The sequence below is a fragment of the Gouania willdenowi genome, chromosome 5 (genome assembly GCF_900634775.1).
Source record: "Gouania willdenowi chromosome 5, fGouWil2.1, whole genome shotgun sequence".
In the NCBI taxonomy this organism is placed as follows: domain Eukaryota; kingdom Metazoa; phylum Chordata; class Actinopteri; order Blenniiformes; family Gobiesocidae; genus Gouania; species Gouania willdenowi.
In genome coordinates this window covers 11,217,866-11,234,002 of record NC_041048.1, presented here as the reverse complement: position 1 = coordinate 11,234,002, position 16,137 = coordinate 11,217,866, and the positions used below count along the sequence as shown (strand labels likewise).

Below are 16,137 nucleotides of genomic sequence, written 5' to 3'. Positions count from 1 at the left end.
ACAATACAGTAGGTCCAAATGTATGGGCATCCCCATTATTTAAAAAAAAAATCGCGATAAAATGCGCAATCCGGATGCGATTAGTCAAGTAAAGAGAACGCTGCCATTTTTGCTGAAATCACTGTAAGGACACGGCAAGGTTAGATGTTGTACCCTTCTCTAGTTTGATTCTCTCCTTTTCATCCTTGTGGCTGTGTATAGAAGCTCTCTTCTCATCTTGGTGCTAGTGGTCAAATCCCCTTAGCTAAATCAAATGGTGCAGGGAATTGGTGCAGCCGTGAAACCATTTCAAAAGTAAGGTCAACATGGAGCAGGGGAACAATGGCTTTGTGATATTCCATCTAGCACACAATGTGCTACACATAATTGGAAAGCCCTTGTTATTTGACTCCCATTTGACTATGATGTACAAGATGTGAATACAAACACGACAGGCGTAACGTTTTCAGAGGAATACGTTCACACTGAGTTTCCTGGCTTTACATCACAGTTTAGGTCTGCCTGGTTGCTCATCACCTAAAAGCAATAGGGGACTGTCCATTCCATAACTCAGACCAGGAATTGTATGACTAGGGGGCGTTTGGTTTGCTCTTGACTTTCTGCTCTTGATTTCATTTGTTTCTGCATTTTTCTTTGAGTTATTTTACTTTTTCTTTATTGAATCATGTTAATACCATATTTCTAGCTACAATTAATCTCTTATATTTCCTTACCTGGCCTATTGCTCAAAAAGCTGAGGTAATACATGTAAAAAATATATATTTCCATTTATCAAATTACAAAAGTAAGCATTATGAATAATACATAAAGTGGAATTGCGGACACCTACTAATGAACTGTTTAAGAAATCTAGAACAATAAAACTTGTGGATATAGCAAGGTTAAACTTAAAAGGGTAAGAGATTTTATTTTTCGAGTAAGAAATAAAAGTTTTTCTTTGGGTATTATTTCCCTTTTTAAACTAAGTGAAGGAAAATAAAATTTACTAGGGGTTTATATTTTTGAAAAAAGCAAATTTAGAACACATGTTAAAAGAAGATGCATTTCTGTTTACCGTGTTAAAGTTTGGAATGATCTTGAGGATCACTTTAAGTTGATGAGTTCACCGTCTATTTTCTGAAATTATTTTAAAAAACTAAATAATTTGCTTCTATTAAAACACAAGTTGATAAGCTGAAGAAAACAGCTGTTATTGAGTTGTTTCTACTGTGTTTTTTATAATGCTTGAGGATGGGCTTGGCTGGTCACTGCATCAGCCCATTCCATTTCAGTCAGGATCACTTTTGTCAAACTGTTTTATTTAGCATACAGTTTAGATTTGGCGGTAAGGCTCTGTTCTGGGACCTCTCTGCCCTTCCACACCGCCGCGTGGAAAGCCCGAAGCAAACGGAGCTTCCCCTCACTCTTCCACGAGCTACATGGAGAGGCATAAGCAGAGAGAGCGGTCAGCAGGAGCCTCTGGAACAGAAGCACAGACGTTAGAAGACACTGTTTAATTAGACAAAAGAGGAGGAGCTGGGGTGGGGGTGGGTTGCAAGACGTCTGCGGACGAAGCGTGTGGAAGTAGGCGTGTTGCCGTGGTTTAAATACAGCACTGAGACTAACTCTAACCAATGGAAAGCATGGAACATGATCAGCTTGATGATTAACTGATGTCAGCTGGGGGGGGTGGCCTAGCTTGACATCCGTGCCTATCTGGACTAACGCGATGCTCAATTTTTGGTTGTTAAATTGAATGTCTATTCTTTGTATATGTTTGAAGACAGCTAAGAACAAAGATCTATCCATCTATCTGAAAACAATACAACAAAGACAATAGAAATGCTATAAAATATATCATAATAAGCTGGGAAAGAACAATAACAAGCTGTATTTGCATCTCTAACCATATATTTTGTTCAAAGTCTATGTGTGTGTGCTTAAGACAGAGAGCTTTGACCAGCTCCAACCTGTTTCTCACCAAGCACTTCCACTTCTTTCGACAAACCATTTAGATGATACCATTAGGGATTAGCATAAAATCCCTATGGCAACCAACAACCTTTGTCACATGCTTTCATAATATTTGTACAGCAATCTGCAGCTTTGTTCTAACTAAGGCTTGATGTGCGATAACTTCTTGCTCTACGACACAGGTAAAAGCACTAAGTAAAGCCATCCGAGACATTTGGAAAAAAGGACACAAATAAATGACGGCAACGTTTCAAAGAGGAAGTGCATTAAGTAATCAGCACTTCTATTATTTTTCAGTGAAAAGCTGGTTTGGGGTCCTGATAAGGTTACCGTAGAAAAGTACTTTTTAATCACAATGTACAGCTTGACTGAATGCTGAGGCAAAAGAGCAAAATAATGTAACATTGAAAACATGTGACAGCGCAGAATGTACATGTGTTGTTGTTGTTGTTATGGTTACTTTTTAATAATAAACCACTATATGACACTAAGTACCCACGATGCAAATGTCTTTTTCCCAAAGAAGCAGCCTGCCGTGCTTGTTCCCTCCTTGTTTACATTGAACACACTGTGGCTGAAATGATAAAGTGAGAATTTTTGCCTGGAGGCTGTTGCTATGGAAATGCATCTGCTATAGCTATGATAGGCAATTCATGTTTGATTAATTGGTTTTTCAATGTGTCTTGGTTTGTGAGGAACCTTAAAGAGCAAGCACCATGGAAAATGGAAAATTATTGGATTTTTTTTTCTCCCCCCAAACCCCCCCCCCCCCTTTTTTTCTCTTCTTTTTACTCCTATTTGCTTTCCTATTTCTAATCCAAGTAGCTGTTTAGCAGAAACTGTTTTCTTTGATTTAAAGGTAGGTTGATGGTGTTTAGAATCGTTATTGGAAGTCGGAGATTGCTGTTGAAGAGGGGGAGGGTTGGAGCTTGGTTATTTGAAAATTCAAAAGGAATGCCTTTGTTCACACGTGGCTTTTGTCAGCAGCTACCGAGGCAAACGCACAAAAGTTGAATTTCGTGTGAATATTATGAGTTTTCAAAGCAGGCCAGAGCCACACACAACATTGCTTTGTTATGATTCCCCCTCCCGCCCCATGCAATCTACAGGGACCAATTATGATTACAGAGCCGAGCCTTCATCTCTGAATCTCTGCTCGTGCTTATCAAGACCCTCATATACTGGGGCCCTTGCACTAATGTGTAATGTATTATTTAACTCATAAATGTTTAAAAGCGCTAACAAATGCTAGTTCATAATTTTCTGATCAGTAAATTGCCAAACATTACCATTTGTGGCAGCGTTAAAAGCATCCTTTGGTCTGTGCTTATGTTCTGTCCCGAAGAATCTCGAGGAAAAGCTTTTGATCCTTTAAGTTCTTTTAAGATGGAAATCATAAATGTATGAGTCTGATTAATATCCACTTCAAAGTGTGTGTGTGTGCGTGTGCTTTATAATGTTCAGATTACTGATGAGCTGCGAGCACCAGTTTTGTCACTATTAATGCTTCATTTGGATAAAAGTTTTGCGCATAGGCTTGTTGACCATTGTCTCCATGATAGCTTATGTCAGGTGATGAATTCTTGGCATGAAAAATTATTTTAATGGAAGCAGAAAGAAGGCCCTTGAAATGATGGAAGCTATCATTTGAAGAAAACTATGTTAGATGTTGATAGCTGCATTTTTAAATTGCTATTTTTCCTCTTTGGTTCTTAATTGTTGAAACTGATTATAAAGTGTGGCGCTTTTCCAGTTTTTTCACTTTGTAGGTGTGAACATTTGCTATTATTATGTTATGTTCGAAGCACATTAAGTTTAAAACAACTTCTTTACAGTAGGTGTGGGAGTCAGTGGGAAGAAGTGAGATATAAAAAAACAGATTAAAGCAGTTTTATTTAGTGTAATGGGAATTTTCCCATAGTTGTACAAGTTGAATATGTAATTTATGGTGAAGGAAAGACTTTTTACTTTTGTATTTGTATCGAAATCAAGGTTTATCTTTATTGTGAAAAGCATAACAAGCAGCAAAAATCTGCTAAATGTCATAATTCAATTGAAAGTGATAATTAGGGATAGTTATGTTTTTATTATTATTGTTAAATGATATATTATGCTATTATTATCATCATTATTATAGGTGCTAACCCCGATATGTTTTTGTTACGTAAAATCATAGGGTATGCTCTTTAGATCAATAAATTAAACATTATTTGCTAGAAAAAGATGTAAAAGATTGAAATTGGACATTGAAGGTTTATTTTCTCCACTGTAAACATTGTTTACATTTTCGAGCATTGCATTGTTAGATATGGCGGTGCATACAAGTTATTTTTTGCCATTCTGAAACGATGTAAAGCTACTCCCTGTCCCACAGTGCAATGCGCAAAAATGTTAGTCTCTTTTGTGTTCTGGGTGAAGATAAAAACAAACTTTCAAAGCCAAAATGTTGAACTTTTTCCCTTTTTTTTGGAGTAAATGACGTTCAATTCATTGATCAATGAGGGATACACTATGACTTTATCTAATAGGAATTAATTGGGAGTAGAAGCTTTAAGTTAAAGTTATTAAAACGATGTCAGCAAGTTAATGTCCAGTGTCAAATCATAAAAAAACAGATTGTTTCTCCAAACTCACAATTCCTGTCCTACATTTCTTTTTATGTTTGTAATATCTTACACTTGACACTTCAAGTGTTGTTTCAAATTTGATAATGTTATATTAAAGTCTTAAAATCTGATTGGCACTCTTTGATCCCAGTAGAGGAGAAGATTGGTAAAGCTGGTGTTCTTCTCTCACCCCAGATGCAGGAGATGGCTTTGCACCACCATCAACACCATCACCAGCACCCTGACAGCGCTCATTATGACCCAGGCCGTTCCTACCCCCTGTTAAACCACTCCCCTCCCATGCTGACCAATCCCATGAGAGCGCTGTCCCAGCTTAACTCTCAGGTCAGCCGCAGTGCGCTGCCACATGGCTCCCCCTCACCTCCAGGAAGTAAATCGGCCACACCCTCCCCTTCGAGCTCCAATCAGGAAGAGGAGACTGATCCTCATTTAAAGGTACTGAAGTGGCTTTCATTGGGCTTGTGGTAGTGAAGTTAGAAGTTAGCGTTTGTGTGGCTATGCTTTAAAGAGACCGTCATGATGATTGAAAGCCAGATTTAAATTTTTGAGCGTTTTCTGGGATGTGTTGAAGATGTAGGAATGTGTGTTGGATTAGACTGGTTTCTGTCAAACAATGAATTGACTGCAGTTATTTCCAAGCTAACCTTATATTATCGTTACTATTATTATCGTGTCAATTAAGGGTGTGAGAAAAAAATCAATCCAGCGATATATCACAATATTTCACCGTGAGATTATCGTATCGATCCAAATAATGTCCAAATCGATTTTTTAAAAATCATGTTTTCTAAGGGAAAAAAACATTTAATTGCGCAAACATATGCATAGCACGAAAAGGCCCGGTCACTAGGTGTCAGTGAACCATATCAGACTATGTTAAACTACCTCATCCCTTAATGCGCTTTAGCTCAGAAGTTGGACATACTACGCACTTTTATAGATGTATGTGGTTACTTTAAAAAAAAAAAAATTATAACTCATCAGAATCAGAATCTGTGGTAGAAACAAAAGTTTAACTTTTTTGATAGATGTAATTTGACAGTTTGATAAACATATCACTTGTTTTTTATATTTCTGTCTCAATTACAGTCAGTTACCATTTACTTGTTCACGCAAGTTTATAAAAACCCAGAAAAAAAAAAATTGTATTTCATACCATTTTGTACTTTTGTAAAGGTGAAATTTGTAATTATTGATATCACAATATATTGTGATGTATACCGTGTTGTTTAGTTTTGGGATATATTGTATCGTGACATGCAAATGGTGAATAAGGTTGTAATTATTGATATTGTGATATTTGTTGGTTTATTTATTTCATTCAAGACATTAAAACACGTTTTTTTCTCCTCCACATTGAAAAAAGAAGAAATGATGAATGAAAAGGAGCAGAAAAAAGTAAAACTTATTACATCTAGCCACTCCATAAAAACAGAATTACATTAAACAAAAGCAAACTGCAATGCAGTCACTGTCACATCATTTCTGTCTCATATTTTTTTCAACATAATTCATTTCACGTTGAACACATTAAGTGATCTTGATATTTTTATTTCATCATTTAGATTGTTCCAATATTTTATTTTTTGCAGATTTGTGGTTAAAATTTTTAAATGAGCTTTGTACATGGTTTTTAAAATGTTGTATTCTACCAAATTATGAAATTTTAAAAATGTTTTGCTGTATAAATATTGGTTTTTGTATGTTTCCTGTATCCACTTCTTCCACTAATATTTATTAGTGCTCGTTTCCGTAAAAGAAAAATTGGATTTGTGTATGATTTACAGGCACTGCCCCAGTGAGTTATACAATATATACTAGGCCTTTTTCAATTACTGCATTACCTTGTGGAAAAAAGCTATAATTTCTGATATTTTAACTTTTGTGTAATCTATATGCAATTTCCATGATAACTTATTATCTATCATAACTTAATCTCATTTGTTCTTTGTATTTGAATTCCTTCAATAAATAAAAAAGCCTCAATATCTGATGCTTTTGGACCAAAAATCATAAATGTAGTTTTACCAATATTTGTTATATATCGAGATGTATGGCGTATTGTTTAGTATTGAGATATAACTGGATATATTGGATTGTGACAATTTTTAATGATAATGGTAGATGACGCGTTCAAACCCAAAAAGAATGAGCCCACACATACAGTATTTTTCCCTATTGCCTTGAACAGACTGTGCGATTGTAATTCTGTGCCTGAATTTCCTGTGCATTCCTGCGGAAGTGACGTAGAATGACTGATGCACATACATGACGGCTTCGAGAGGCATCCACTCTGCAGAAAATAAAGAAGTAAAAGAAGAAGACGGCTTGAAGGCTGAAAGAAGACAAACGCGGTGGACCAAATTACTGTTTGGTTCCACAGAGGGATGCGCAGAGGTCTTGCAGTTATAGTTCGGACCTGGCCGTATTTTTTAGTTTCTAGTCCAACCCGAACCCGACAGAGCAAAACCAAACTTGACAGGCATTAAGATACTTATATCTCAGCCCGACCAGAAACTGACAGTTAAAACCTATTTTATTCAAGTTTTTTTTAGTGGTAACTAGCCTGCTTTTATTAAAGGTCTCATGTCATGTCATGTCATTTGTTCATTTGTTCTAAGAACCCCAAAAACATAGTATTTGAGGTTTATTTTCCCAAACTCGCCTGTTTTCCAGAGTTTTAGCCTCTGTAAAGTCACTTTCTGAGCAACTCTACACAAACAGGCTGATTTGCGGCCTACTTATGCATATTCATGAGTGGGCGTGTCTATAGACGAGACACTGACTTCCTCCTCCCCGCACGGTGACGTAGGGCCAGAGGACGGCCCGCCCTCCATCCCACCCACTTCGTAGCTGAGCTCATGCTGCTTTATAAACACGAGACAGAGTGTGGGGGCGGGGCGTTCACCGGTACATACATAGACTGTAGAAAATACATACATGGCACTGCGCGAAGGACGCGGACATGCTCACCTTTGTGGGCGTGTCTGTTTACATGTCAATCACGGCAGAGAGCTTCCTGGAGGCGCGGCTTCTCCAGCTCAGTGCCGCGTCAAATTCATCATCAAAGTGGGAACGCGTCATCAAATTGGAGCGAGGTGTTAGGGCTCACCCTGCAGTAAGAAAGGAGCAAATCACCCTCTAACTAACGATTGAGGGAATCAATGAAAAAAACACTTTGGGCATGTGTTTGAAGCCCTAATAGCATTTTTATCATGTTTAAAACACAGAAAAGTTGATTTAGCGTAACATGGGCCCTTTAACAACTGTCATTGTCAACAGAACAGATCAAAGCACAGGGAAACAAACAAATGTTGCTATGGAGTCTTATTCCTTGATACTACTTCATGCTCCTTTAAGTTCTTATTTATGATCTGTCCTCATTGATTTTAACATCTACACATTTATCCCTTTAATAAAACACCACATGTGAATGTCTTTTTTTCACATCAGAGTTCTGATAGTTATTAACGATGTTGTAATGTCAATCATCCAAACAGGATTCAAAGGAAAAGAGAAGGATCTTGTTTACATTTATTGGGGTTTATGTAAATCTGCAACCACTGCTTTTTATATGTTACACCCCCCCAAACCCCCCAACCCCTCTGCTTCAGTTCTGTCATGGCAACATGAGTGAGTGTAATTGAATCGGCCTTCAGTATAGACTCAATATGTGTATTTCACCAGTAGCAAGCAGCAGTGATACTGTATGTGATGAAATGGGTCCTTCAGCTGTAGGAATATATTTTCCTATACGTATACAGTACATCTCAGATGTGTGTGTGTGTAAGCGTGTGTGTGTGCGCGCGCGCGCGTGTGTGTGAATGATTACCATCTCTCCTATCAGTAAGTAATTCCATTTGCTCTCTCCAATTCATCCAAAGACCACATCAAAGCCAGAGCAGATTCAGCAGGCGATTTTAAATTTTCCACACTCCAAGCATGAAAAGTCAGAATTCATTACTTGCTGCTGCACAGCTGCAAAATAGAGATTTTTAAAGTGTTTGATAAAAATCAACTCGCTGATAATGTTTTTTGAAAAACTTTTTTTTTTTTTTTTTTTTTTTTTTTTTTTTTTATATGCTTATCAACCGCTGTCTGTGATCATTAGTTACAATCAGTGAAAAGTTGCTGCAATTGCACAGCAATAACACCGCTATCGCTTCTTATTAAAAGTCAAATCAAACCATGTGTTGTTTTTTCTGATGCTAATTTGAACTTGTTTCATATCAAAGCCAATGATTCATTTTGTCCTCTCTTTTATTGACGATCTTTTTCAGATGACGGGTGAGAAGCGAATGTCCTCAGAGATGATGAAGCCCAAGCCCAAACCCCCCAAAAAGAAGAAGAAGAAGGACCCCAATGAGCCGACAAAGCCCGTGTCAGCCTACGCCCTTTTCTTCAGAGACACCCAGGCAGCCATTAAAGGACAGAATCCCAACGCCACTTTCGGAGATGTATCCAAAATCGTAGCCTCCATGTGGGATGGGCTGGGGGAGGAGCAGAAGCAGGTATGCTAATATCGTCTATGTGCAGACGCCTCATAGCTACTAATGTATTTTTTTTTTCTTGGTCTGACTTGTATTTTAAACAATCTATTTAAACAATTTCAACAACATTTATGAGTCATCTGCACATTTAAAAAATGAGATTCTATCGTCAATTACAGTGAACTTACGAAAGGTGTTTTTTCAGTGGTTGCCCTTGTTAATGGGACACCTAACAAATCATGCTTAAAATTAGCTTAGCGTTTAATTAGCAATAAATCTAAAATAAATAAATTGTGATTTTTATCAATTGACCAAGTCATTTGATTTGATTTAATTTTTTTTATTTTGGACATGAACACAAACAGCAGTGTATTTACTACAATGAGAAAATAATAAAATAAAATAATAATAAGTAAATAAAATATATAGTCACAAAATCCTGCACATGTTCAAAAAGGAATAGGAGTAAGTATAAACTTATATGATCCTTATTTTATTTCAATACATTAATCTTCTTATAATATACTGTACACTCAATTACACTATAAAAGGTGACACAATTAGTCAATATATATCTATGTAATTATACAATTCATTTAATCCACTATACATTAATTTGTCCAAACATACACATACATAAGTTACACACCTATTTCTAATTTTTTCCCTTTAACACGAGAAGATAAACTTTATGTATTTATGTTTAAATTGCTTTAAATTTAGATTTGTTTTTTTCCACACAATATTTCTTCTTATTTCACTGAAATGAATTTACCAAGTGATACTAAATAAAATCTAAATTATTAGTTCATAAATCGGCAAAGTTATTTTTATTCTTCGTAGCTCTACAGTTGAAGTAAAATTGTAATTAATCCTCCTCAATTATTATTATTATTATTATTATTATCTGTAGTTCATTTGTCTTTGCTTTACTAAATTTGCAGGAATGTGCTGACTAGAGTCTCTTCTATAAAGTTGTGTACTGATTGAAACATGTTTATTCAAGAATGAAACATATTGAGTGTTTCCTGTTTTTTTCTGCCCTATTTATTTTACAATGTACCTTTTCACACCGCGTCACACATTTTTGCGCGTTTTGCAAAAACAAAAATTATGGTATGAAATGAACTGTGGATTCGACAGTGTGATGATAATGCACGGGAAGATATTTTTAGAATATTCAGTCAGCCGCAGCCTGTTGGCTGTCAAATAAAAGCACCTGTCCATGAAAAAGTGCAGCCCATTCTCCTAAAACCCAGCCGCTATCTGTGCGTGTGTGTGTGTGTGTGTGTGTGTGTGTGTGTGTGTGTTTCCCACTAACCCTGCTTTATAAACTGGACTTTGGAGGCCGTCTGTCCCTTTTATTTGCTGTTAATTTTTGCTGCCTTCACCGCGCCTCTTCACCATGAATCTTCATTTCGCCGCTGACACCCTTGAATGTGAATTCCTCATTTCCTGTCCTTTTATTTATATCTCTTGCTTGGTGATTTGATCATGCTCGGAATACAAGATTAGCAATTGCCTTGTCCTTGATTCTGCCTCAAGGACATCGGCTCCTGAAATGTTATTGTTAGTGCTTCTTAACCCTTTGTGTGCCGCCACCTTTTTCTCCTCTTTGTGTTTTTTTTTGTTTTTTTCCACTTTATTTACGGCTCCTTCTTGCGTCTTTTTGTTTTACACACAGCCTACATGTCCTTCACAGTCAGGGAGCAAAGACTAAGCTTGCAAATGGACTGTACTATAAAAAAAATATCCATTGTCTATTATAATTGCGTCTATATGTGATGCACTACATGTGTTTAATCTAACTAGTACAGTGCCCGTCAGAAGTATGTATTCATACACCGGGGACACCGGGGCCGTCACTGTGGGATGTTGAGCAAGTCCCTTAACCCTGAACTGCTCCCCAGGCGCCGCAAAAATGGCTGCCGACTGCTCCTCAGGGATGGGTTAAGTGCAGAAGACAAATTCCAATAATGTACTAACATTACATGGCCAATTAAAGGCGAAAGCCCGATTTAATCTTTTAATCTTTAATATAGTGGGAGGAGCTTAAGTAGAGTTATCAATTATGGCCAAATGAGTATGTGTTTGAAGGATGGATGTACAAAGAGGTGTACATACTCTGTACTCTGTAGTGTTATAAAGGCATATATTTGCGGGTGCAAAGTAAAATAGCGAGTGCAATTTCCCTGGTTTAATTCTATGAGACATGCGCATGATAAATGTGTTTTTTTTTTTTTTACTCATTTTTATATTTTTTTCATTGGTGTATTTTTCCTGCAGTGTATGTTTTTTGGAGTCATTATGTGTATTTTTGTATCTTCCTGTTGTCTTTTTGTGCATTGTTTGTATATATAATATTAAGTTTTGCGTATTTTGACTCATTTTCATATTTTTGTAGTCGTTTGGTGTATTTTTCTGTAATGTCTGTTTTTTTGGAGTCATTTTGTGTGTTTTTGTGCATTCCTGTTGTCATTTTGTGTACTTTTTGTATAGCTATTGTTTAGTTTTTTGGTTTTATTTTACTCATTTAGCATGGATGATAATGAATAAAAATCTTTTTTTTAAGAATAGGGTTCAATCAGGAGACATCTCAGTGTGGTAAGAAACTAATAGGGTCATTCCATGTCATTTTTAGGATATTATTTTTTATTATAAATAACTTATGTGTGGTGAGGGCATGTTTTGAGACTTCTGCGTGTCACATTCCAAGCTAATGCTAATATGTTGCTACATCTGGGTGATTTATGCTTGAATTGCCCTGATTCTCCAATGACTGGTAAAGTCCATTATCTGGTTTGAGGGCGACATTATTAACATTCATCATTTACAATCATTCTGAGCATTAAGGCAGGAGGGAAAAAAAGGACATTTATTATAGTCATTTTGTGTTTTTCTTTTCTGGTTTTAGTGTATTTTTGATGTAATTTTTGTATTTTTATCTTGTTTTGTGTATTTTGTAAAAATTTTGTTCTTGTTTTGTGTAATCATAATTTCATTTTGTGTATTTTTAGAATGTTTTGTGTAATTATTGTCGTTTTGTGTATTTTTCTCTTGTTTTGTGTAATTGTGTCACTTTGTGTACTTTTCTCTTGTTTTTATGTTTTGTTTTTTTTTTTTGTCTTGTTCTGTGTAATTATGTCATTTTGTGTACTTTTCTCTTGTTTTGTGAATTTTTTTTTTTTTGGTTTGTGTAATTATTATGACATTTTGTATATTTCTCTCTTGTTTTGTGTAATTATTATGTCACTTTGTGTATTTTTCTCATGCTTTTATGTATTTTTCTCTTGCTTTTATCTATTTTTCTCTTGTTTTGTGTAAATATTATGCACTTTGTGTACTTTTCTCTTGTTTTTATGAATTTTTCCTCTTGTTTTGTGTAATTACTATGTAATTTTGTGTATTTTCCCTTGTTCTGTTGTAATTATTATGTTGTTTTGTGAATGTTTTTTGTTTGTTTGTGTAATTATTACATCATTTTGTGTATTTTTAGAATATTTTTGTTATATTTTCTGTTTCTGTAGCTATTTTGTGACTTTATGTTGACTTTAGTTTGCAATGAATTCCATGTTCCTTTCAACTAAAATGTTTGGGGGATTTGTTTTGTGGCCAACACAAAACAAGACAGAGTTACCAGCCACTGTCATACAGATTAAGTTAAACAGATTTATACTGTCAGTGCCTTATATGCTGTATATTTTGAGATAGGTACCATATATTCTCAGCCTGTGCTTGCTCTTGATCCATTAATGTAAATACATGTGCCGCCTGTCATATCATAGGTGTGCTCTGTAATGTCAGACCCTTTGGCGCCATGAAGGAGCTCCAGAATGTAAACACAGACCTTTCCCCTTGCGTAGCTTTTGTTTTAGATGGTGGCTCCTGTTTCCAATTACCCATAGCGTTTCTCATACACATTTGTGCATGGGGAGAATTCACATAAACGCAGGGGAAGACTATGGCACTTTTTTGAAAACACTGAAGTTTACTTAGGATTTGATCACAAGTTTAACTTCACTCATGTTTGCTGCTTTTCCCTTTTCTTTTGGTAAAGTTTAAATATTGTGTATTCTCTTGTGTCGCCCACAAGTTCAGAAGCAGAAAGATGTTTTAAGGAGGATAAGAAATTAGTTCATCTTTTTTCTTTTTTGTATATTTTTATTTCTTCTGCATTTTTTTTAATTCACGTGGGGTTTTTTTTTCTTTAAAAATGCAAGATCAATGCACTGTTTGGGACGTGCTATTCCTCAACATAACTGCATGTTAAAGCTGCCCCAGAAACACAAATGAACGCTTTTTTTTCCTTGTTTTTGTTTCTCAAGATTAAAGTCCATTTTCAGTCTTTACGGCAATAGGGAGGAGCTGTGCTAATCGTTTTTTGATGAAGAAGAAGAAGAAAAAAAGAGAAATGGTGTCTTTATAGCTGCGTGACAAGGAAAAAGAGCAAATTTGATGTGCGTTTGATTGATTCTCTTGGTTTTTTTATTCCCTTTTCTGTTCATATTAGTCATTTTTCTCCTTCCTCCTCTCAGGCTACATCCCTTAGCCTCTTTTCTTCCTCCTCCTCCTCCTCCTCCTCATCGCTCTGTCTTTCCCTTGGTAAGGTAATCACTGCCTTCAGTGTCAGCAGGGCGAAGAGTTATTGTCTCCTGTAATTAACTGGTTTTCAAACAAGAACATTTAATTAAGCTACAATTAGGGGCTAATTCAGACAGGACACCTCTGTGTCAGCATTACCATAGAGTCATATGCTCTCTCTCCCCTCACAGCTTTGTTAGCTTTAATTCATACTGACCTGCAGCTTTGGAAGCCTTTTAATTGCTAATGACTCCACACACACTTTAGAATAATTACACATCCTTAGGCCTGCTGCTGTTTCAGTTAAATGTGTCTGTTCTGGGCCGTAATCAATGGATTTATTGAATTAGTTTAGAATTCAATCTGAGTATTTTGAGGTTGTAACGAAGGTGGAATGAGTTTGAATAAGATTTGTCAAATTCACAGTGGCCACAGATACATGATGTTTTTTTTTTTTTTTCAAATTTGGAATGAATTATTCTGAATGAAATATTTTGGAACTAATGTCTGCTTTGTTCTGCTTAACTATGTTCTGCTTTGTGTGTACATGGAAATGGTAATTCTGAATTGAGGTTTACATGGCAACATGTTTATTCGCCTTCATTCAATTTTGATTTAGCTGTAGGGCAAGGGTTTGCAACCTGCGGCTCTGGAACCTTATGTGGCTCTTTGTCTCTTTTGCAATGGCTCCCTATAGTTTAAAAAAAGATTTAAACAGTTGTTATTTTCTTACAGAGGGTATTAATGATTAAGGACATTGACACCAAATGAAATCATCATATAACAATTTGTTAACCTAAAAATGAATCACGTTGTACACGTTATACCACCTTCCTACTTCACCTCCTGCAACATCTACAGACCATCAGCTTTCCTTATTGCACCTGTGGTTAACGTTAACTTTTAAAAATCCTGGTAAGATAACTATATTAATTAAAAGACTATTCTGAAAGAAAATAAAGATTTTAATTGTGGGGGGATTGATTCATTTAAGTGCTAATGTGCCGGTTAAATATGCACGCCTGACATGTGGCACGAAATTAGCAATTAGCATGTGTTGACCGATCAAATTCAAGTTACTTTTTCTAGCCCTTCAAATACATTAAAAATGTTGAACATTTCATTCATGTAAACTGAGATGCGTAAGAATTTGAAGATGCAAGATACTGTTTTGTTATTTATTTATTTATTTTATTATATATAAATGTATTTATTATATTTATATGTCAATTTTTTATTTTATTTCAAATAGTTTTTAAGTTGCTTTTTTTAAATAATTGAACTGAATAATAAAATTAAATCAAACATTATTCAATATAATTTTAACTGTATAGAATTGTCTTCATTGAGAAGGTTTTTTCTGCTCCGGAAGGACTTTAATCCAGGTGAGATGAAGTAAAATGGCTCCTTTGACAGTAAAGGTTGCAGACCCCTGGTCTAGGGGTTAGGAAGGGTTCTAATTGGGGGACGAACGTGACATATTCACATCTACCAGAAAAAACACAAAACAAACCAGCTCAACACTGTTTCACTTTGGTCAGCGTAGGAGGAGAAGAGAAGAGTAGAGTAGAGGAGATGGAAGACAGAAGACCGTAATAATGCAATGGCTGCTGTACTTCCACTATACAGGATTATGAGTGGAAGGAGAACTTTAGGACGACTTGCACAACATTAGTGAAGCTCTGTGTCCTGGTGCAGGGCTTCATGTCCCCTGATGAAGCGTGTTTCATCTGCCGATGTCCGTGTGTGGGTGTGTAATATGTCTGTGAATGTCCACATGTTTATGCTTCCATCCATCCACTCTTTTCATTATATCCATGTCTTCTAAGGCTCTTATTAAATAAATGGTGAATGGTAAATGGACTTGATTTATTTAGCGCTTTATCCCCACACTGACGTAGTCTCAAAGAGCTTTACAATATCAGCTCATTCACCCATTCACACTCTTCCAGGCAAGGCAAGAGTCGACCACTGGGAGCCACTTAGGATTCAGTGTCTTGCCCAAGGACACTTCGACACAGACAAATGAAGACTGGGATCAAACCACCAACCTCTCGATCGGAGGACGACCCCTCTACTACCTGAGCCACGGTCGCATTGTCCAACGGTTGCATTGTCCAACGCTTGCGTCGGGCGGCCATCTTGGATTATGTTGTCACCAGCGCGTCATCGCGACAGGACGAGCATGCACAGAACGACCAGATTTAATTTAAAGCGGAATGAACGTTTACAAGAGGAATTATTCAATTCAGAATTAAAATCGGAATAAACCAGCCTCTTAACTCGGATTTTATTTGAATTCGGAATGGCCAATTTCATTTGGAATTCGGTGTTTACAAGGTGATTTTTGATCTTTTTAAATTTTACTTGTAATTTGAATTAAATGGGAATTAAAGCTCTCATGTAAACGTAGCCGGTGTAGAAAACAGTTGTTTTGGGGTTTTTTAATCTTGTATTTTGTTGTTTCACTCATGGTGTCTTGTCCC

The 16,137-nt window shown here is 36.2% G+C and overlaps 1 protein-coding gene across 4 annotated transcripts in view; it reads left to right on the top strand.

Moving 5' to 3' along the window:
• The window catches only part of tox2 (TOX high mobility group box family member 2), a 128,871-nt gene that overhangs the window by 103,589 nt on the left and 9,145 nt on the right, over positions 1-16,137 (top strand). For 3 of the 4 annotated variants that reach the window (XM_028447841.1, XM_028447840.1, XM_028447842.1), the window contains 2 exons: positions 4,755-5,015; positions 8,861-9,091. In XM_028447841.1, coding sequence (XP_028303642.1) covers positions 4,755-5,015; positions 8,861-9,091 — 492 coding nt within the window. The remainder of the gene's footprint in view (positions 1-4,754; positions 5,016-8,860; positions 9,092-16,137) is intronic. The other variant, XM_028447843.1, reaches the window with a different exon arrangement.